Genomic DNA, 22160 nt, shown 5'->3' on the forward strand with positions numbered 1-22160 from the left:
TTCTTCGTTGATTTTGGTGATTGTTGATAATGAAGGTTACGAATTGGTTTTTTTCGTTGATTTCGCATTTATTTCATTTATGTGGTGAAACTGATTCTGTAATAACTATTATATTTAAGGAATATACGTTGATTTTGTCTGTTTGCAGAAAAGAACATTGTATCATTTCAGAAGAACATTTTTCAGTATCAAATGAACATGTTTAGAATACGTATTGAGACGTTCCTTTTTATTATATTTAGCTTTTCAAATAAACACTGATTGTTCTTTATTGATTGTTCTTTTAACTCTTCATTGATTGTTCTTTAAGTCATAGTGTTCTTTTCGGTCACCTTTTGTGTTCGTTTACTCTATTTTTATTGTTCATTTTAATAGTTACTGTTCCTTTGATTCTTTATTGGTTTTTTTATTATATCTGCACGGATTGTTCTTTTATGTTTTTATGAGTTTACATTGTTCTTTTGATTGACAAAACTGATTGTTGATAATTATGCCGATATTGTTCTTTTAGGTTTTAATGTGTTCTTTTGATTGACAAAACTGATTGTTCTTTTAACTGTTTATTGATTTTTCTTTTAATGCGTAGTGTTCTTTCCAGTCTAGTTGGAGTGTGTAATTTACTCTTGATGCATTGTTCTTTTCTAATAGGTACTGTTGTTTTTTTATTCTTTATTGGTTGTTCTTTTATATCTGCCCAAATTGTTCTTTTAAGTTTTAATGTGTTCTTTTGATTGACTAATTGATTGTTCTTTTAACTCTTCATTGATTGTTCTTTTCATGCCTAGTGTTCTTTTCAGTCTACATGGATTGTTCGTTTACTCTTGGTGCATTGTTCTTTTTAATGGCTACTGTTCTTTTAAGTTCTTTTGTTCTTTTCTTTTTCTGATTTTTTTTATTTTATAAATTTCCAGATATATTAAATAATGCAGTTAATAATTCAGAACAAAATGATGCTAATGAGGATCCAGAATCCTATGTGCATGGTTGTTGGCCAAGGTACATGAATTGTACTTTTACTTGTTTATCACAATGTTCGTTTACGTCTTGTGTTTGTTCCTTTATCATACTTATGATGTTCTTTGTGTTCTTTTTTATCGTCATGCAGATTTTGAAGAACCAGTTTCATTAGAGGGAAGTGTAGTTAAGGATGATGATGAGGCGTATGAGTTATACAACAGTCATGCATTTAGGAATGGTTTTGGTACTAGGAAGGGTAAAAAGGAGTATAGAAGTGGTACTAGAATAGTTCGACAACGGTTTTTTGTTTGTGCATACGAGGGGTTTAAAAATCCAGATGGTGTTGTGCCTAAATCCTTTAAAAAAATTGATAGGAGAACTGGATGCAAGGCTTCAGTTCAGTTTGATGTTGATAAGAAAACTGGAGTGTATGTTCTTTCTAAACATTCCCGTCTGCATAACCATTCAATGGTTCCTGCTAATAAGAGACACCTTATTAGGTCACATAGGCACATTTCAAAAGAACAATTGGCTTTTCTTACTATTTTTACTTGTAGTGGCACGAAGCTTGCTGATGTTCTTAGAGCTATGAGGAAAGAAGTTGGTGGTGAGGCGAATTTAGGCTTCACTGTTCCTGACGCGTATGATGCTGTTTTGGCAGAGAAGAAGAAAAAGTTGGATGGTTGTGATTCAAATCAGTTGATCAGATGGTTCGCTATGAGGCAAGCTAAAGAACATGATTTTTATTATGATTTTCAATTGAATGAAGAGAATCAGTTGATCAATTTTTTTTGGAGAGATGGAAGAATGCGGTCTGATTATGAAGCTTTTGGTGATTTATTGATTCATGATACAACTTATCGTACTAATAAATACGATATGATTTGTGGGCCTTTTGTTGGAATGAATCTTCACACTCAAAATATCATGTTTGGAGTGGGTTTTATATTGAATGAGAAGGCAGGTACTTTTGACTGGCTTTTTAATTCTTTTTTGACTTCAATGGGAGGGAAGCAACCTGTGACTATCATGACTGATCAATCTTCTGCCATGGACAAGGCTATAAGGTAAAGTTCTTTTAGGTTGTTTGTATGTTCGTTCATCAAACATTTTTGTTCTTTTGTATTTTTGTACTATTTTTTATGTTCTTTTTCTTTTGTCTTTCTGTTTAGTTTATATTTTTATCTATTTTTTTTGTTTATGTTTTTTTAGGGAAGTGTTTCCAAAATCGAGGCATCGGTTGTGTACATGGCACATTGGGGAAAATGCTGTTGTAAACATCAAAGGTGTTATGGCCAAAGAAGGTTTCAAACGTTGGTTTGATTATGTTTTGAAATATACTGACACAGTTGCTGAGTTCGAGCATTATTGGAATAGGTAATAATTATTTTGCTAATAGACTGATTAGTATTTAAAATTTTGTTTTGTTCTTTTCATTCGACAACATGTTTTTTGTAATGTTAAGTAGTGTTCTTTTCATGGTTGATGAAACTTGTTCTTTTAATCTGGTATTTTAATGTTCTTTTCTTTGTTTAATAGAGTCCATACTTCTTGAACTGTGATTGTGTGTACTTTCTTTTCAAGTTTTATTGTACTGTATATTGTTCTTTTTTTGTCTTCATTTGTTCTTTGTTTTACTCAGGGTGTTCGTTTTGTGTCTCTGATTGTTCTTTTGTTCTCCTTGTTTGTTCTTTTGTAGTCTTTTGGCTGATTACAATTGCGCTAAACATTCATGGATAATAAGATTAAATAGTTTGAAGGAGAAATGGTGTCCTGCATATAACAAAGATTGGTTTTCTGGGGGTGTTTTGTCTTCTCAAAGGAGTGAGACTACAAATCATTCTATTTCTAGGAGGTTGCATAAAACGAATGGTTTATGTGATTTTTATAAGTGTTTTTTAGATGTAATTGATGAATGGAGAAGTAAGGAGAACAAGGGAGATTATAATTCTTCTACTGGAAATAGATATTACGCATGTGCGGATAACATGTTATGTTTGCATGCGCGGGATGTGTATACCATTGCAATATATTTGATATTTGAGCAACGATTCATCAAAGCAATTGGTTTGAGGTGTCAACGCATTTCCTATGAGTTTCCAGTTTCTAAGTACATTGTTGGGCATCCTACAAAGGATTTTATTAGACATGTTGTGATGTTTAATGAGCAAGAGATGGTTGTTGATTGTACTTGCAAGTCATATGGAGAGATAGGAGTTCTTTGTTCTCATATTCTTCGAGTTTTCATTGTCCATAATGTTGAAGAGATTCCCAAACAATACATTATGAAGAGATGGACCAAAAAGGCTATGAACACGATTGTTGAAGAAGGAGAAGATAGAGATAATGAAGTAAGTGTTGTTTCTGCTTCAGTTTGGAGGATGCAAAGCATAAGAAATTGCATTAAAGTTATAAATGAAGCTCAACATTGTCCGGCTGCAAGGAAGCTTATTGATTTGGGTGTGTTGGATATTTCATGCAAAGTAAAGGAGTATATTGGTGGTGTTGAAGGGGATGGTAATGTATCAAACAAGTATGTGCGAGAAGAAACTCTACTTGATGTCGTTGAGCCTTCAACAGACACAGTTTTGCCGGATGTTGTGGAACCGATTGCTGAAAAAGTCATTCCAACAATGATTCAAAATCCACCAAAGCGAAAGAGGAAGATTAAGAACGGGACTGAAAAGGCTAATGAGAGGAATGTGAGACCTAAAGGAATTGTTGAGAAGAAACGCAATAAACTGAAAGGTTGGAACAAGAGAAGAGAAAGACATGTTGATAATTTGAGGGAGGAAACTCAGTCTACTGATCAGGTAAACTGTTCTTTTTAAACATTTATTTGTTCTTTTATTACTTTTGAATGTTCTTTTTGTTTATCATTGTTCTTTTTTCCATTTTTATGTTCTATTTATCCTTTTTGTTTATGATCTTTTAGTTTACTTTATTATGTTCTGTTGGCAAATTGTTCTTTTTAATAATCTATTTGTTCTTTTATTCCTTTAGTTTGTTCCTTTTGTTTATCATTGTTCGTTTTTCTTTCTATATGTTCTTTTGTCTTTTTGTTTATGTTCTTTTGCTAAACAGTTCATTTTTTAAAAGAACATCTATTTGTTCTTTTAATGTTTATTATGTTCTTTTTTGAACTGTTCTTTTTTATTATCTAGTTTGTTCTTTTTTCTTCTTAATCATGTTCTTTTTTTCCTTATTGTTTCTTTGTTCTTTTTCAGTGTATCATAAATTTACCTGTTGGTGGGGTTTTGGTTCATCCAACATCTTCAAATTCACAATTGGAAGCATATGTTCCAGATGATTATTTTGGAGTACACATACAACCTTTGTAGATTGATTTACGATTGGTAATATTTTGATTTTTAGTTTGTTGTGTTTTTAATCATTTGTTTTTGTATTCTCAATAATGTTCTTTTACTCTTTTGATGTATATTTTTACGGGCTACTGATGTTTCGCTCAATCAATATTTTGAAATGAGAATTTTTAGTTGTATATATTCTTATTTTTGTTTTGATTTTTGTGCAATTAGGATTGCAAAATTATTGCATAAAGGAGTATATGCTTAAATGTGAAAAGAACTTACTAAAAGAGAATAAAAAGAATTTTGGAAAGGAAAGAACATATCCCATGATATAGAAGAACATGGTCTGGGATTGAAAAGAACTTGAACGTTTAATTGAAATACTTGTTAAAAATATCCAAACTACTTATCTGCAACTACTAGAACATCTAATTGTTTCCAAAAGAACACCACACATGTTTAAAAGAACAACCCATAACTCCAGCAATAACCACATCTACAAAATATACCATTGTTTTTTAAAGCATACTTCTAATAAAAGGTAACTATTATTCTGCCTTCATGAAAACAACCAACTATTCAACTTGATTAGCTCTCTTCAATGCCAGATACGTTAGCTCATGCCTTTTGTTCAGAACGGATAATAAGATTTCAGTACCGTACCGCATTCTCAGCTTGCAAATAAAGTCCTTCTGAAAACATAAAATAGTACATTAATAAAAGATTATATATTAAAATAATATACGTACATATATTCAAAATTTACTTACATCTTCATCTGTGTTTTTGAAGCCATAATTCGAAGTCTGGTTGCCTTTGTAGGTCTCCATATGCCTCATTGCATATACCCCACAATCAGTCTTGTTTGTTCTGTTTTTCCATGGCATTTCAAGCAACACAATTTCATATGCTGAAATCTGTGCCTTCCGCAAAGGATGTCCTTCTTGTTCACAAAATATTGTCCATGCTTCAAACTGAAATAAAAAGAACATTTAACTTAGTAAAAGAACAAAGAACAAAGAACAACAAAGAAACAAAGAACAACAAAGGAAGGAAAAAAGAACATTTAATTTAGTAAAAGAATAAAGAACAACAAAGGAAAGAACAAATAAAATATATAAGAGGAAATTCTTCAAATAGACTTACAGTTCTTTCTGCAAATGTTTTATATTTATCATCATATGTAATTCCTTCAGGTAAGGAGAGATTGTCAATGATCTCCACCTTCTTCTCCTTTTGGTTGATTACAATGAGATAAAAATGATCACCAGACCAGACTGGAAAGAACAACTACAAGCAGAGAAAAGAACATTAAACAAAGGAAAACGAACATATGTAAAAAAGAAAAGAACAATTTTATAATTTTACCAGATGGAATCCCTTCAAAGACTTCACACCAGCAGTTACATACTCATGGTGTACACTTAAAATAAAATTTTCTAAGCGTTTGCCCTCGGTTGCTTGACTATCCTGTGATCCACCATACGGTTCATTCTGGCAGAGCATATTCTGCACCGAAAAAAAAAAATTTAAAATATATGTTATATAATAAAAATAACTGAAGAAGTACGAAAATATGATTTTTTATTGATATTAAAACTTACGAAAGGGATTGTAGAGAAATAGAACTTCAAGTTACTCTTGACACTTTGATCTGGATCATCATTCAGTATTCTTGCAAAAGTGTCAATAACATTATTCATCACCCACACATTGGGAGCTGTTTTAAAGGAAAAGAACAAAAATATGAGTAAAAGGAACATCAACAGCATTTAAAAGAACATTTTAAATTCCAATAATTAAATATATACCTAGGGTTTGAAACTCTTCTCTGGTAACTATATTCCAATCATCAGTGTACAACACCTGACTGTTATAAGAATGAAAATAAAATTTCCATAAGAACATGTACAAAAAGAACATCTACATTCAAATACTTGTAATAGTATAAAATTCTTACGTTGGTCTTCCCTTTCCAAAGGCATAATCCAGTACGCATCGCATGTCCTTTTCCTTTTGATTCAACTATTCTTCCCCAACCAGTAGGTGTGAATACTGAGTTAAGAAGGGTGACAGTAACTTGAGGGGAACATTTTTCTTTCTCTTAACAAGTTTAGGTACTTGTACGTTATCTGGATCCTCTTCCTCACTTATGAAAACAAAGACATTATAAAGTAAAAAGAACATATTAGAGGGAAAAACGAATTCAGACTAACAATAAAAAGAACAACAAAGTGAAAAGAAAAGAACATTTTATAAATGATAATGAAAAATAACTTGTAATAATAAACGAAAAATAACTTATAAAATAAAATGCAGTAGTCATACTCTATGTTCATAGATGTAGGTGCATTTTCTGGTTGCGAGTACACCGCACTTGGAGTGCTAAAAGAGTGGAAAGAAAAGAATATATTACTATAAATAAAAAGAACAAAAGCGAGAAAGAAAAGAACATTAAATTGAAGATTATGAAAATTATATTTTAATAAAATACAGTAGTCTTACTTCAGGAATATTGATGGAGTTTCCATTTCAGTCTGCGACTCAGCGGCAGTCGGAGTCTTAAACTCGGATTCTTCAGTTCTAACAGTTGGAGACATGGGGTTTCCATCTTCAGCTCCTTTGATTAAACCTTCCATAGTCTGAAACTCGGAGTCTTCAGTTCTAACGGTTGGAGACATTGGTTTTCCATCTTCAGCTCCTTGGATTAAACCTTCCATATCTGATCTCACATTTTCAGGTTCTTTGTGTATTACAAAAAAAAAAAAGAACATGTGAGGAGAAACAAAGAACACAATGAGAAGAATTAAAGAACAAAAGTGCAATGAAAAAGAACATATAAGTTAATATTAAAAGTAGGAAGATATTAAAGTAAATATAGAAAGAACATAAAGAAATATATGAAAGGAACATTCCGAATAAAAGAAACAAAAGATCCATTAATTAATTGTATAAAGACAGAGAATTAATAAAAAGAACAAATCAAACGAATAAAAAAACAAATAATTGTTTATAAAAGAACATTGTGAATAATGAAAGAAACAGTCACATATTTATTATACATGTGTATGTGAACTGTTTTAAAAGAACGCATACTCAGTTTTTTCTGTAGGTGGCTGTTGTTTTTCAGCTTCATCTTTGTTGTCCCCTGAAATTGTCTCCAAATCACGTTCAGTCAAAGTTTTGTTTGCCAAGATTGCTTCTAATCTCATTTCCTCTTCAAAGTCGTGTGCCTGAGGAGGAGGATTTGAATCGGAAACCATTCCAAGCTTCAATGTCAAATCAGCAAATACATTAGGCTGGGAAGGCATGATCGGAGGTGTTAAAAATGGTGGCAAATCAAATGGAACATCCTCAGATTCCTCGATTTCCTTTCTTTCATTTCCTTCTGTTGCCTTTCGTACTGCTTCCTCAAATAGTATTGTGAAGTAGTCTGAGCTGAAAAATTCTTTACCTTGACTGAGGATTGAACCAATCTCCTCAGTATTCCTTCCTTCTTACCGCTCTTCTATAGAGTTGCCCTTCTCAAAAGTAACTGGAATTTCAGTTACAGAGCATGTTGACCACATTTTTGCCATATTGAATGGCAGACTTTTTTTGACATCAATAGTAGTGTCAAAGAACTTTCTGGACAACGACAATAAGTCGTTGAACTTGTTCATGACACTACTGAGTTCAGTAGTGGTTTTAGTGAATTCAGCATGGAATTCCTGTTTAACAATAACAACAATAAGGACTGGATAAATAAAAAGAACATTCGAATGGAAAAAAGAACAAGAGAGATTCCTAAAAGAACATTCAAGTAGAGCTTAGAAACATTGTTAAAGATCGAAAGAACATGTTAAAGAGATAAATGAACATGTAAATAACATGCTTAAACATATAAAAGAACATATTCAAATGTAAAGAACATCTTTTTAAGAAAAAAGAACATGCTTAAATAACATGAATAAACATTTAAAAGAACATGTAAAAGAACGTAAAGAACTAGTTTTTGATAAAAAGAACATAAACACAGAAAGCAAAAAACATGGTAGGAAAAAATATTATATTGAGGACGTAAAAGAACATTTGTTGGAGGAAAAAGAACATTACAATAAAAACGTTGAAAAAATAAATGCAATGGTTTTGTTGAGTGAATTTAATTTTTACCTCAATTGTAGAAGGGACTTTTGCTTTCTCACTGGGGTCTGCCTGTTGCTCTGGCAAATCTTTGTCATCCCCGAGTTGAGTCACTGGTGCACCTTGATGTTCTCTGGGCACATCATTTGTGGACCAGTTAGGCTCTTGGTGTTGATGTTGCTGTTGTGGTTGCTGCAGTGGTTGCTGCGGTGGTTGTTCATCATGTTGCTGCTGTTGTTGTTGTGGGTGTTGAAGAAGAAGTGATGGTGGTTGTTCACTGAGTGCTTTTTGCTGTTTGAGCAGCTCCATCTCCTCCCTGTACAGTTGTAGCTCAGGTGGACCTTGAATTCTGTCCAGAATCAAGCCATGTCCGAAGCCTGTAGCATTGTCATTGCGTACCCTGCTGCTTATCATATCTCTTGTCCAGCAAGAAATTAGGGGGAAGATCCTTGGAGGGTACTCTTTAGACCTGTCAAAAATCGACCCGACCCGAAAACCGACCCGAACCCGACCCAGAAATACTGGATTCTGAACAAGATTTTGTGACCCGTAACCCGATTTTATCCGAACCCGAGCAACCCGAAAAGTAATGGGTCAAAACCCGACCGAACCCGTTTTGGACCCGATCGATTGAAAATCATTGCATTTATAGTAATAAATGAGATTATGAGAAAATTTAAGCATAATAAACATGTTGTTTTTACTATTGTTGTGTGTAATATGATTTTAATTTCAATTATACGTCATTTAATGGTTGGATTTGACTAAATATAAACTTGTGTAGGAAAATTTGTTAATTTGTGCCCATATTTTGTATATTTATCACCTAAAGTAATGAAAATATAATGCGCGTTTTAAAATCTCTCAACCCGTTGGGTCGACCCGAACCCGAAAGTTCTGGGTCTTGAACAAGCATTTGTAAACCCTAACCCGAAAGTGACCGACCCGACTCAACCCGAACCCGAACGTAATTTTTGATAACCCGACCCGACCGACCCGTTTGACAGGTCTAGTACTCTTCCATGATCTGCACCCGATCGAAATAACATACCTAATTTAACAATAACAACATAATTTATTGTTAGTTAGGTGAAAGAAGAAGATGAAAGTAATATATATAACAAAGGGAAATGCTAACTTAATGATTGAAATTTACCATTAGAAATGGTAGTGGACCAGCAAACCATCTGCTACGGTCCACATTCTAGTACATAGCTGCCCCAAGAAGGCTGGTGTATGCATACTGGCACCAATTTAGATTCCTCACTTGCTCCAAGTCTACAGTGCTTGCTAGGAATATGAAGTTTGGCTTTTGAAACAGAAAAATATAAAAGAAAAGAACATTAATTATGATTTTAAATAGAATAAGAAAATAGAACATTCAATAGAAAATAAAGGAACATTAGAGAGAATGAAAAGAACAATGAAAGAAGAGCAAAAGAATATTGAATACAACTGAAAAGAACACAACTAACATTCATATAAAGGAAAGTACACCAATAGGACATTCAATGGAAAAGAAAGGAACATCATACAGAATAAAAGAACAGTGAAAGAGAAAAAAAGAACATGGAATTCGACAAACAAATAAAAGAACAATAAAAATATTAATAAACATTTAAAAGAACATAATACGCAAACAAAAGAACATTAATGAGAAACAAAAGAACATTAATGAGAAACAAAGGAATTTTGATGTATACCGATAAATTAATAGTGGATTTAATGCAGGTGTTAACTGCAACCACTAGGAAAGATCTCTTCCAGTTATCATCAACTGGAGTCTCATCTTTGATCAGTTTTTCAACCATTTCTTTCAATTTTGGGCATCCAGACTTCACTTTCCAGTATCCCCAAAATTCAGCAAAAACCCTCAACACTTCAGGATCTTGTTCATCAGTCCATTCCACGACCGGAGCTCCTCCAATAGGTATACCGTACACCAGGTATACATCCTCTACAGTAATATCAAGGGAAGACTTTGGTAGATGCAAGGACCGGTCGGACGAGTTGAAATTCCTAACCAACTCGGACGAGTTGTGTTTTTAATCATTTGTTTTTGTATTCTCAATAATGTTCTTTTACTCTTTTGATGTATATTTTTACGGGCTACTGATGTTTCGCTCAATCAATATTTTGAAATGAGAATTTTTAGTTGTATATATTCTTATTTTTGTTTTGATTTTTGTGCAATTAGGATTGCAAAATTATTGCATAAAGGAGTATATGCTTAAATGTGAAAAGAACTTACTAAAAGAGAATAAAAAGAATTTTGGAAAGGAAAGAACATATCCCATGATATAGAAGAACATGGTCTGGGATTGAAAAGAACTTGAACGTTTAATTGAAATACTTGTTAAAAATATCCAAACTACTTATCTGCAACTACTAGAACATCTAATTGTTTCCAAAAGAACACCACACATGTTTAAAAGAACAACCCATAACTCCAGCAATAACCACATCTACAAAATATACCATTGTTTTTTAAAGCATACTTCTAATAAAAGGTAACTATTATTCTGCCTTCATGAAAACAACCAACTATTCAACTTGATTAGCTCTCTTCAATGCCAGATACGTTAGCTCATGCCTTTTGTTCAGAACGGATAATAAGATTTCAGTACCGTACCGCATTCTCAGCTTGCAAATAAAGTCCTTCTGAAAACATAAAATAGTACATTAATAAAAGATTATATATTAAAATAATATACGTACATATATTCAAAATTTACTTACATCTTCATCTGTGTTTTTGAAGCCATAATTCCAAGTCTGGTTGCCTTTGTAGGTCTCCATATGCCTCATTGCATATACCCCACAATCAGTCTTGTTTGTTCTGTTTTTCCATGGCATTTCAAGCAACACAATTTCATATGCTGAAATCTGTGCCTTCCGCAAAGGATGTCCTTCTTGTTCACAAAATATTGTCCATGCTTCAAACTGAAATAAAAAGAACATTTAACTTAGTAAAAGAACAAAGAACAAAGAACAACAAAGAAACAAAGAACAACAAAGGAAGGAAAAAAGAACATTTAATTTAGTAAAAGAATAAAGAACAACAAAGGAAAGAACAAATAAAATATATAAGAGGAAATTCTTCAAATAGACTTACAGTTCTTTCTGCAAATGTTTTATATTTATCATCATATGTAATTCCTTCAGGTAAGGAGAGATTGTCAATGATCTCCACCTTCTTCTCCTTTTGGTTGATTACAATGAGATAAAAATGATCACCAGACCAGACTGGAAAGAACAACTACAAGCAGAGAAAAGAACATTAAACAAAGGAAAACGAACATATGTAAAAAAGAAAAGAACAATTTTATAATTTTACCAGATGGAATCCCTTCAAAGACTTCACACCAGCAGTTACATACTCATGGTGTACACTTAAAATAAAATTTTCTAAGCGTTTGCCCTCGGTTGCTTGACTATCCTGTGATCCACCATACGGTTCACTCTGGCAGAGCATATTCTGCACCGAAAAAAAAAATTTAAAATATATGTTATATAATAAAAATAACTGAAGAAGTACGAAAATATGATTTTTTATTGATATTAAAACTTACGAAAGGGATTGTAGAGAAATAGAACTTCAAGTTACTCTTGACACTTTGATCTGGATCATCATTCAGTATTCTTGCAAAAGTGTCAATAACATTATTCATCACCCACACATTGGGAGCTGTTTTAAAGGAAAAGAACAAAAATATGAGTAAAAGGAACATCAACAGCATTTAAAAGAACATTTTAAATTCCAATAATTAAATATATACCTAGGGTTTGAAACTCTTCTCTGGTAACTATATTCCAATCATCAGTGTACAACACCTGACTGTTATAAGAATGAAAATAAAATTTCCATAAGAACATGTACAAAAAGAACATCTACATTCAAATACTTGTAATAGTATAAAATTCTTACGTTGGTCTTCCCTTTCCAAAGGCATAATCCAGTACGCATCGCATGTCCTTTTCCTTTTGATTCAACTATTCTTCCCCAACCAGTAGGTGTGAATACTGAGTTAAGAAGGGTGACAGTAACTTGAGGGGAACATTTTTCTTTCTCTTAACAAGTTTAGGTACTTGTACGTTATCTGGATCCTCTTCCTCACTTATGAAAACAAAGACATTATAAAGTAAAAAGAACATATTAGAGGGAAAAACGAATTCAGACTAACAATAAAAAGAACAACAAAGTGAAAAGAAAAGAACATTTTATAAATGATAATGAAAAATAACTTGTAATAATAAACGAAAAATAACTTATAAAATAAAATGCAGTAGTCATACTCTATGTTCATAGATGTAGGTGCATTTTCTGGTTGCGAGTACACCGCACTTGGAGTGCTAAAAGAGTGGAAAGAAAAGAATATATTACTATAAATAAAAAGAACAAAAGCGAGAAAGAAAAGAACATTAAATTGAAGATTATGAAAATTATATTTTAATAAAATACAGTAGTCTTACTTCAGGAATATTGATGGAGTTTCCATTTCAGTCTGCGACTCAGCGGCAGTCGGAGTCTTAAACTCGGATTCTTCAGTTCTAACAGTTGGAGACATGGGGTTTCCATCTTCAGCTCCTTTGATTAAACCTTCCATAGTCTGAAACTCGGAGTCTTCGGTTCTAACGGTTGGAGACATTGGTTTTCCATCTTCAGCTCCTTGGATTAAACCTTCCATATCTGATCTCACATTTTCAGGTTCTTTGTGTATTACAAAAAAAAAAAAAGAACATGTGAGGAGAAACAAAGAACACAATGAGAAGAATTAAAGAACAAAAGTGCAATGAAAAAGAACATATAAGTTAATATTAAAAGTAGGAAGATATTAAAGTAAATATAGAAAGAACATAAAGAAATATATGAAAGGAACATTCCGAATAAAAGAAACAAAAGATCCATTAATTAATTGTATAAAGACAGAGAATTAATAAAAAGAACAAATCAAACGAATAAAAAAACAAATAATTGTTTATAAAAGAACATTGTGAATAATGAAAGAAACAGTCACATATTTATTATACATGTGTATGTGAACTGTTTTAAAAGAACGCATACTCAGTTTTTTCTGTAGGTGGCTGTTGTTTTTCAGCTTCATCTTTCTTGTCCCCTGAAATTGTCTCCAAATCACGTTCAGTCAAAGTTTTGTTTGCCAAGATTGCTTCTAATCTCATTTCCTCTTCAAAGTCGTGTGCCTGAGGAGGAGGATTTGAATCGGAAACCATTCCAAGCTTCAATGTCAAATCAGCAAATACATTAGGCTGGGAAGGCATGATCGGAGGTGTTAAAAATGGTGGCAAATCAAATGGAACATCCTCAGATTCCTCGATTTCCTTTCTTTCATTTCCTTCTGTTGCCTTTCGTACTGCTTCCTCAAATAGTATTGTGAAGTAGTCTGAGCTGAAAAATTCTTTACCTTGACTGAGGATTGAACCAATCTCCTCAGTATTCCTTCCTTCTTACCGCTCTTCTATAGAGTTGCCCTTCTCAAAAGTAACTGGAATTTCAGTTACAGAGCATGTTGACCACATTTTTGCCATATTGAATGGCAGACTTTTTTTGACATCAATAGTAGTGTCAAAGAACTTTCTGGACAACGACAATAAGTCGTTGAACTTGTTCATGACACTACTGAGTTCAGTAGTGGTTTTAGTGAATTCAGCATGGAATTCCTGTTTAACAATAACAACAATAAGGACTGGATAAATAAAAAGAACATTCGAATGGAAAAAAGAACAAGAGAGATTCCTAAAAGAACATTCAAGTAGAGCTTAGAAACATTGTTAAAGATCGAAAGAACATGTTAAAGAGATAAATGAACATGTAAATAACATGCTTAAACATATAAAAGAACATATTCAAATGTAAAGAACATCTTTTTAAGAAAAAAGAACATGCTTAAATAACATGAATAAACATTTAAAAGAACATGTAAAAGAACGTAAAGAACTAGTTTTTGATAAAAAGAACATAAACACAGAAAGCAAAAAACATGGTAGGAAAAAAGATTATATTGAGGACGTAAAAGAACATTTGTTGGAGGAAAAAGAACATTACAATAAAAACGTTGAAAAAATAAATGCAATGGTTTTGTTGAGTGAATTTAATTTTTACCTCAATTGTAGAAGGGACTTTTGCTTTCTCACTGGGGTCTGCCTGTTGCTCTGGCAAATCTTTGTCATCCCCGAGTTGAGTCACTGGTGCACCTTGATGTTCTCTGGGCACATCATTTGTGGACCAGTTAGGCTCTTGGTGTTGATGTTGCTGTTGTGGTTGCTGCAGTGGTTGCTGCGGTGGTTGTTCATCATGTTGCTGCTGTTGTTGTTGTGGGTGTTGAAGAAGAAGTGATGGTGGTTGTTCACTGAGTGCTTTTTGCTGTTTGAGCAGCTCCATCTCCTCCCTGTACAGTTGTAGCTCAGGTGGACCTTGAATTCTGTCCAGAATCAAGCCATGTCCGAAGCCTGTAGCATTGTCATTGCGTACCCTGCTGCTTATCATATCTCTTGTCCAGCAAGAAATTAGGGGGAAGATCCTTGGAGGGTACTCTTTAGACCTGTCAAAAATCGACCCGACCCGAAAACCGACCCGAACCCGACCCAGAAATACTGGATTCTGAACAAGATTTTGTGACCCGTAACCCGATTTTATCCGAACCCGAGCAACCCGAAAAGTAATGGGTCAAAACCCGACCGAACCCGTTTTGGACCCGATCGATTGAAAATCATTGCATTTATAGTAATAAATGAGATTATGAGAAAATTTAAGCATAATAAACATGTTGTTTTTACTATTGTTGTGTGTAATATGATTTTAATTTCAATTATACGTCATTTAATGGTTGGATTTGACTAAATATAAACTTGTGTAGGAAAATTTGTTAATTTGTGCCCATATTTTGTATATTTATCACCTAAAGTAATGAAAATATAATGCGCGTTTTAAAATCTCTCAACCCGTTGGGTCGACCCGAACCCGAAAGTTCTGGGTCTTGAACAAGCATTTGTAAACCCTAACCCGAAAGTGACCGACCCGACTCAACCCGAACCCGAACGTAATTTTTGATAACCCGACCCGACCGACCCGTTTGACAGGTCTAGTACTCTTCCATGATCTGCACCCGATCGAAATAACATACCTAATTTAACAATAACAACATAATTTATTGTTAGTTAGGTGAAAGAAGAAGATGAAAGTAATATATATAACAAAGGGAAATGCTAACTTAATGATTGAAATTTACCATTAGAAATGGTAGTGGACCAGCAAACCATCTGCTACGGTCCACATTCTAGTACATAGCTGCCCCAAGAAGGCTGGTGTATGCATACTGGCACCAATTTAGATTCCTCACTTGCTCCAAGTCTACAGTGCTTGCTAGGAATATGAAGTTTGGCTTTTGAAACAGAAAAATATAAAAGAAAAGAACATTAATTATGATTTTAAATAGAATAAGAAAATAGAACATTCAATAGAAAATAAAGGAACATTAGAGAGAATGAAAAGAACAATGAAAGAAGAGCAAAAGAATATTGAATACAACTGAAAAGAACACAACTAACATTCATATAAAGGAAAGTACACCAATAGGACATTCAATGGAAAAGAAAGGAACATCATACAGAATAAAAGAACAGTGAAAGAGAAAAAAAGAACATGGAATTCGACAAACAAATAAAAGAACAATAAAAATATTAATAAACATTTAAAAGAACATAATACGCAAACAAAAGAACATTAATGAGAAACAAAAGAACATTAATGAGAAACAAAGGAATTTTGATGTATACCGATAAATTAATAGTGGATTTAATGCAGGTGTTAACTGCAACCACTAGGAAAGATCTCTTCCAGTTATCATCAACTGGAGTCTCATCTTTGATCAGTTTTTCAACCATTTCTTTCAATTTTGGGCATCCAGACTTCACTTTCCAGTATCCCCAAAATTCAGCAAAAACCCTCAACACTTCAGGATCTTGTTCATCAGTCCATTCCACGACCGGAGCTCCTCCAATAGGTATACCGTACACCAGGTATACATCCTCTACAGTAATATCAAGGGAAGACTTTGGTAGATGCAAGGACCGGTCGGACGAGTTGAAATTCCTAACCAACTCGTACGGGAATGGATTTTCGTTTTGTGGGATGTCAAGTTGCAGAAGAGATCCAAAGCCTAACTCCACGACGGCTTGTTGTTTTCTTATATCATCTGGTTCATTAGATGCAATTCCCCTCAAGAATCGCATCATCAATTGCGGAGTTTGCCTTAGATTTAGTTTCCTTTCTTCAGGTTTTGGTTTGGCAACAACCAAAGATTTTGGTTTCTCATCATCCACCACCTCCATGACCTCATCAGAAACAACAATTTGTTTACTTCTTGTTGCTCTCTGGAAAAAAGAAAAAATATAAAGAACATTAGTCAGGGTGTAAAAGAACATTATAAGGAAGAAAAAGAACAAATAACTTAAGAAAATTTTTGACCTTCTCAACTACTTTTTTCCCCTTCTTCATTAAGGGTTCACTTTCCTCTTCTACTTCTTCACCTTCTTCTTCACCTCCTTCTTCATCTTCCTCGTCTTCATAAACCTCCCTCACAACTATCTGATTAACTTTGCTACCCCTCTGAATGAAAAAAGAACATAAATGATGATGTAAAGAACACAAGACAGGAAAAAAAGAACATTCTTTATTTAAAACACAATATTTATCTCTATTATAATATAACATTAAGGTAAATAAAAAGATATACAAAAAGGGTAATGTGAAGTTTACCTTAAGTGCTGCAGTCTTTTTCAAAGTAACTCCATTCCCCTTCTTAGCATTTGGTGCAACTTTTTTTTTTGAAATTTTCTCAGCAGGCAACAAGCTCTTCTTCTTATGTGCCTCTTCCAATTCCTGCTTTACCTCTTTGATAAGATCGGGAAATTCTTCTTTCAGCAATTGACTTCTGTTGACCAAAACAATAGAACATAAGTAGTAAAAAAAAGTAAAACACAGAAAATAAAAAGAACACCATTTATGTAAGTTACCTTGTCCTTTTCCTGTTTGGTATTGATTTCCAAGACTCCCCCTTTGCTTTTTCAGGTTCCTCACCAGCTTCTTCTCCGTCTTTTTTCTTTCTAGTAAAAACATAAATGCAAAAGTATGTTTAAGAAACGAAAATAACAACTACAATGTAAATATGAAATAGTATTAACAAACACAGATGATACCTCAAAGTAATTTTTAAGTTCGTTTTCTTTTCTTTTCTTTCTGGTTCATCCAGCTCTTCTGGAACTTTTACCTCAGCCTCCTCCTTTTTAGGTTCTTTCACTTCTTCATGCACTTTTACTTCATGCTCTTTCTTTTCAGTTTCTTCCTGCTTTTCAGGATCTTTGCTGGAATTTTTTTGTCCTTCTCCACCCTTCTTTTTTTGCTCAATCAGATCCAGCTGCTTTTCCTGTTGTAGCAGCTTTTCCTGAAGTGCTTGCACCATCTTCTGTTGTTCTTGCAATGCTTTCCTTTGTTTGGAAAGTCTATAATGAAAAAACATATGTCATGAAAAAAATAACAACACCAAAAACACATGTTATGAAAAAAGAACAACAGAAAAATGTTTGAAATAACACATGTAATGGAAAAAGAACAACATGTCGTGTACAAAAGAACACAGCTATGCCTTTGGAAAGAACACATATTATGAAAAAAGGAACAACACAAAAAACAAGTGCACAGTTCTCATCCTGCACCCTTGTACAATATCTTATTCATCTGATTTTTTTTTATTTTTTCATATACTATATAAATAATGTTTGTCCTCCATATTCTCATTCATTCATCATTTCATAATTTTAGCAACACATTTTAGAGAGAGAAAAATGAGAGGTTTTATTTTCTCTCAACAGAAGAGAGAATTTAAGAGAGAGAAAGAGTGAAATGCGATTTCTACTTTCTTCTCTCTCCAACTTTTCGCATTATTGTTCCTGTTTTTTTTGAGAATTAGTGAATTAATCAGAATACTAATTCTCAGGAGATGAAAAAATACAATTTGCTAATTTTCGTAGAAAGAAAATTGAAGGAGATAATGAAATTCAAGAGGATTGTGATCATTTGCTGAGGATTTATGTTGATGTTGTTGATAAATGTTGTTCAACTGTCGATCAAGGTATGCTTATATGTTCCTTTTCTTATGTTCTTTTTATTAAGTGTTCTTTTACTGTGTGCCAACAGTTTTAGGTTTGTCTTTTAAATGTAGATGGTTTGTTCTTTTATCCGTGATTGATTGTTCTTTATTTTTTAAAATACATTTAAGAACAAGTAAAAAGAACACCATCTCATCAAATCTAAGCACATTGTTCTTTTTAATTTTCATTGATTGTTCTTTTAATGCCTAGTGATCTTTTAAGTAGACATGGACTGTTCTTTTCTTCTAGATGCATAGTTCTTTTTAAGCCTACATTAATACTGTACTGTTCTTTTGAGTGTACATTGATTGTTCTTTTGAGTCTACATTGATTGTTCTTTAAACCTGCACAGTTGGTTCTTTTAAGTTTTTATAGATAAGAACATAGATAAAAAAGAACATAGATCAAATTCAATAGATAAGAACAAAATTATAGATCTAGGTTTAAGTTCGTCAAAATTGTACTGTTCTTTTTAGTCTATTTGTTGTTCTTTTAACCTGGGCGAATTGTTCGTCAAACAGTAGGGCTAATAAAAAGAACAGACAGTAAATAAATAAAAGAACATAGATCTACTTATTTAATTTAAATTTCCACTGTTCTTTTGAGTTAACATTCGTTGTTCTTTTAAATCTATACCATTGTTCTTCTAAGTGTATGCTTCAGTGACTTAAAATACATTTTAAAAAAACATAAATGTAGATCTACTTTTAAATTCGTTAAAAAATGTATTTGGTTTCATTATTGTAATTAGAACATTAAGGAAAACAAAAAGAACAAACAGAAGGTGTAAATGAACCTAGGTTTTTGTTTAAAAAATCCACTTACTCGCTCTCTTCTTCTTCTTCCGTTTCTGAAACTTCTTTGTTGATATCTTCCAACAAATCCGCATCAATTGTTGGTGTAATTTCTTTCTCTTTCTTCTTTTTGTTTCTTAAGTTCAATAAAGTCGTTGTCAAAGGAACATCATCCCTTCAAATGAAATTTTATAGAAAATTAAAATTCATGGGAAATTCTCTAAAAATTAAAATTAAACTGAAATTCAAGAAAAAAGAAAAGAAAAATGAAGTTGAATTCTTACTCAATAGAACATTTCGCATCAACTTCTTCTCCTTTTTTCGATTTCCCCATTTTCAATTGTTAGGGTTCAAGTTTTTGTAACCAGATTATCACTTCCAAAAAACAAATTGGGGAAGTTTTTAGAGTGAAAATAGTAGAATTGCAAATTGGGGAAGTTCGGATTTGCAAGAATTTGAAAGGTTTTGCACTGTTTTTTTGATTGTTGGTGAGTGGAGGTTTTGCATGTAGGTTGAGTGTGAAAGTGAAAATAAATGTCGCATTCAATGATGTATTTATATATGATAAATTGAAGAGAGAGAAAATAACTGATACAGTATTTTCAAATTTAAACTTCCTTTTTTTTTGGTTGTTCTTTTCGTCCGCTTTTTTGTTCTTTTGGCCTATAAGTAAAGAAAATGATGTTCGTTTGAGTCTTCTTTGTGTTCTTTTTATTATCTGTTGTTAGTATTTTTAAATTTGTTTTTTATTACTGTTTTTACTTAAATTATATTTTTTTATATTTTTATTTTAAATAGTAATCTATTTTTTAATTTTTTAAAATACAAAATGAAAGACAAGTAACTTATTTAATTTTTTTTTTTTATTAAAAGATTTTGAGGAGAGAGAAATTAACTGCCACGTTTTATGTTTTCATAGGAAAACTTCTGTTTTGCGGTTTTTTTCTTGCCACGTTCATTATTTCAATAAAAAACTTCTGTTTGGCGGTTTTTTCACTTTTTAACGTTTTTGTTGTTCTTTTCGTTGGTTCTTTTCTTCTTTTGTGCGTCTGGTGTTGCATTTGCCATGTTCTTTTTAAAAGTGCAGAGAAATCGTTCTTTCCTTGTTTTAACCTTTCTGGTTTTTAATATGTTTGTGTTTTTCTTTTTTTCTTTTTGTTCTTTTCCTTTACTTTCTGATCTTCTCTCATTTTAGTGTATTATGTTCTTTTACGTGTTTTAATCTTTTTGGTTTTTAATATGATTGTTCTTTTCTATTTGTTCTTTCGTTTAATTGCTGATGTTCTTTCTTTTTAGTGTTTTATGTTCTTTTACGTGTTTTTACTTATTGTTCTTTTACGTGTTTTTACTTATTTGTTGTTTTAACCTTTTTTGGTTTTCAATGCTATTGTTCTTTCCTGTTTTACTTATTGTTCTTTTGGTTTAATTCTTGATGTTCTTTCTTTTATGTTTTTGTGTTCTTTTATGTTTTTTGTTGCTTTTTTATGTTTTTGCGTTTTGTTCTTATTTTTCTGCGTTTTGGTGCAGGTGCACCTAGATCTAGGTGCACGCGCCTGTACCATCCGCGCGTTGCGCCTCTAAGGCGTCCTATAAAGTGTATTTCAACAGTACTCTTTGCCCCTTTTTGTAGTAGTGTATTTTTATAACATTTATAAATATATTTTATTATATTTATAAAGCATTTTACGATTTATTAGCATTTAAATAATATTTAAATGTATTTAATGTATTTTAATTAATTAGAATATTTATTATTTTAATTAATTACGAAACGAATTTAATTCTTGAGTCGGGAAATTAAATGAGTTGCAAATGATTTTTAAAGCTTCGGGTTTTAAATAAAAAGTCCAGTTCGTTTTATTAATCAAGCCCAATCCAAACGGTTTAATTTAAATCCTAAGCTAGCCCAATTCATTTAATTCCTAAGCCCAACTCAAATATCCTAAGCCTGGCCCATCAAGGGATTAGGGAGCCTATAAATAGGACTCCCCATCGTTAAATAAACCCCTAAAATTTCATAAAGCCCCTTTTTGATTTCTTGCCCAACACTCCTCTCTCTCTCTCCTCTTTGGTTCGGTCCGCCCGCACGCACAGCACGAGCACGGTCGTGCCTCGTGTGCTGCTCGTGTGTTGCTCGCCCCTTGTTGCTCGCACACTCCCTCTCTTCCTCTCTCGTCCCGCGCCCAGCAGTGCTGCACGCTGCTGCGTGCCTTGCATCCCCTCGCCCGCTCCCTCGCGCCAAGCGCGCTGTGCCCTCGCCTTCCCTCGCGCACAGCGCCGAGCACCCCCTCTCGCTCACTCGCTCTCTCCCTTGCGCTGCGCCCAGCCCCCGCGCGCGCGACCCTGCTGTGCCCCCTCTCCTCGCTCGCGCTCGTCGCCCTTGCTGCGCACACGCACGTTTGTGTGTGTGTGTGTGTTCGTATTCGATTTCTTTTTCGCCCAATCACCCTAATTCGTGATTGTTCCGTGCTATAGGCCGGATTGGTATAATTCTCTTCTTCCTTACCTATTCTATTTAAATTCCGTATTTTAAATTATTATATTAATATTGTTTTGAGTAATTAAAATGTTGGGAACCGGTTATGAATACCGTGGTCTGAGGATTTGTGTGTTGTGATTCATTAGGTTTGTTTTAATTATTAAAGGATGAATTTTCAGATTTGTTTATTTAATAAAGCATGGATTTTTATGATATTAAACTAGTGTTATTGGGATTTTCAAGTTAGGGTTTTAACCTAGACCTAATGAGTCAATTGATTAGCATAATTACGTGATGATTTTAATTATGATAATCAATTATATTTTCAGA

General features: G+C 33.1%; 4 protein-coding genes across 4 annotated transcripts; 1 reads left to right on the forward strand and 3 right to left on the reverse strand.

Annotated features, from left to right (window-relative positions):
- The first annotated feature begins 1016 nt into the window (after positions 1-1016).
- LOC130461433 (protein FAR1-RELATED SEQUENCE 5-like) lies at positions 1017-4455 on the forward strand. The gene is made up of 4 exons (XM_056829535.1): positions 1017-2024; positions 2170-2334; positions 2657-3770; positions 4185-4455. Exons 1-4 carry the CDS (start codon positions 1030-1032, stop codon positions 4296-4298), a joined length of 2388 nt encoding a protein of 795 aa, XP_056685513.1. The 5' UTR covers positions 1017-1029; the 3' UTR covers positions 4299-4455.
- Positions 4456-6120: 1665 nt separating this feature from the next.
- On the reverse strand, positions 6121-7008 carry LOC130461434 (uncharacterized). The gene is made up of 3 exons (XM_056829536.1): positions 6774-7008; positions 6485-6653; positions 6121-6138 (listed from the first exon to the last, which is right to left on the reverse strand). Exons 1-3 carry the CDS (start codon positions 6986-6988, stop codon positions 6121-6123), a joined length of 402 nt encoding a protein of 133 aa, XP_056685514.1. The 5' UTR covers positions 6989-7008.
- A 340-nt stretch (positions 7009-7348) lies between these two features.
- LOC130461435 (transcription factor asR4-like) lies at positions 7349-8804 on the reverse strand. Its single transcript, XM_056829537.1, has 3 exons — positions 8421-8804; positions 7770-7978; positions 7349-7727 (listed from the first exon to the last, which is right to left on the reverse strand). The coding sequence occupies exons 1-3, from the start codon at positions 8802-8804 to the stop codon at positions 7349-7351; spliced, it is 972 nt and encodes a 323-aa protein (XP_056685515.1).
- Positions 8805-13439: 4635 nt separating this feature from the next.
- On the reverse strand, positions 13440-14895 carry LOC130461436 (transcription factor asR4-like). The gene is made up of 3 exons (XM_056829538.1): positions 14512-14895; positions 13861-14069; positions 13440-13818 (listed from the first exon to the last, which is right to left on the reverse strand). The coding sequence occupies exons 1-3, from the start codon at positions 14893-14895 to the stop codon at positions 13440-13442; spliced, it is 972 nt and encodes a 323-aa protein (XP_056685516.1).
- Positions 14896-22160: the final 7265 nt, after the last annotated feature.

Source organism: Spinacia oleracea, chromosome 5, assembly GCF_020520425.1.
Source record: "Spinacia oleracea cultivar Varoflay chromosome 5, BTI_SOV_V1, whole genome shotgun sequence".
NCBI lineage: Eukaryota > Viridiplantae > Streptophyta > Magnoliopsida > Caryophyllales > Amaranthaceae > Spinacia > Spinacia oleracea.

Excerpts from the sequence above, each read along its gene's own strand:
- LOC130461433 (XM_056829535.1), top strand. The coding sequence starts at position 1,030 with ATGTTCGTTTACGTCTTGTGTTTGTTCCTTTATCATACTTATGATGTT. Across the intron at positions 2,025-2,169 it reads GCCATGGACAAGGCTATAAG|GGAAGTGTTTCCAAAATCGA; the intron begins GTAAAGTTCTTT and ends ATGTTTTTTTAG. Across the intron at positions 3,771-4,184 it reads AAACTCAGTCTACTGATCAG|TGTATCATAAATTTACCTGT; the intron begins GTAAACTGTTCT and ends GTTCTTTTTCAG.
- LOC130461434 (XM_056829536.1), bottom strand. The coding sequence starts at position 6,988 with ATGGAAGGTTTAATCCAAGGAGCTGAAGATGGAAAACCAATGTCTCCA. Across the intron at positions 6,654-6,773 it reads ACTCCATCAATATTCCTGAA|CACTCCAAGTGCGGTGTACT; the intron begins GTAAGACTACTG and ends CCACTCTTTTAG.
- LOC130461436 (XM_056829538.1), bottom strand. The coding sequence starts at position 14,895 with ATGATAAGCAGCAGGGTACGCAATGACAATGCTACAGGCTTCGGACAT. Across the intron at positions 14,070-14,511 it reads AAGTCCCTTCTACAATTGAG|GAATTCCATGCTGAATTCAC; the intron begins GTAAAAATTAAA and ends ATTGTTAAACAG. Across the intron at positions 13,819-13,860 it reads GGCAACTCTATAGAAGAGCG|TCAAGGTAAAGAATTTTTCA; the intron begins GTAAGAAGGAAG and ends TTCAATCCTCAG.
- LOC130461435 (XM_056829537.1), bottom strand. The coding sequence starts at position 8,804 with ATGATAAGCAGCAGGGTACGCAATGACAATGCTACAGGCTTCGGACAT. Across the intron at positions 7,979-8,420 it reads AAGTCCCTTCTACAATTGAG|GAATTCCATGCTGAATTCAC; the intron begins GTAAAAATTAAA and ends ATTGTTAAACAG. Across the intron at positions 7,728-7,769 it reads GGCAACTCTATAGAAGAGCG|TCAAGGTAAAGAATTTTTCA; the intron begins GTAAGAAGGAAG and ends TTCAATCCTCAG.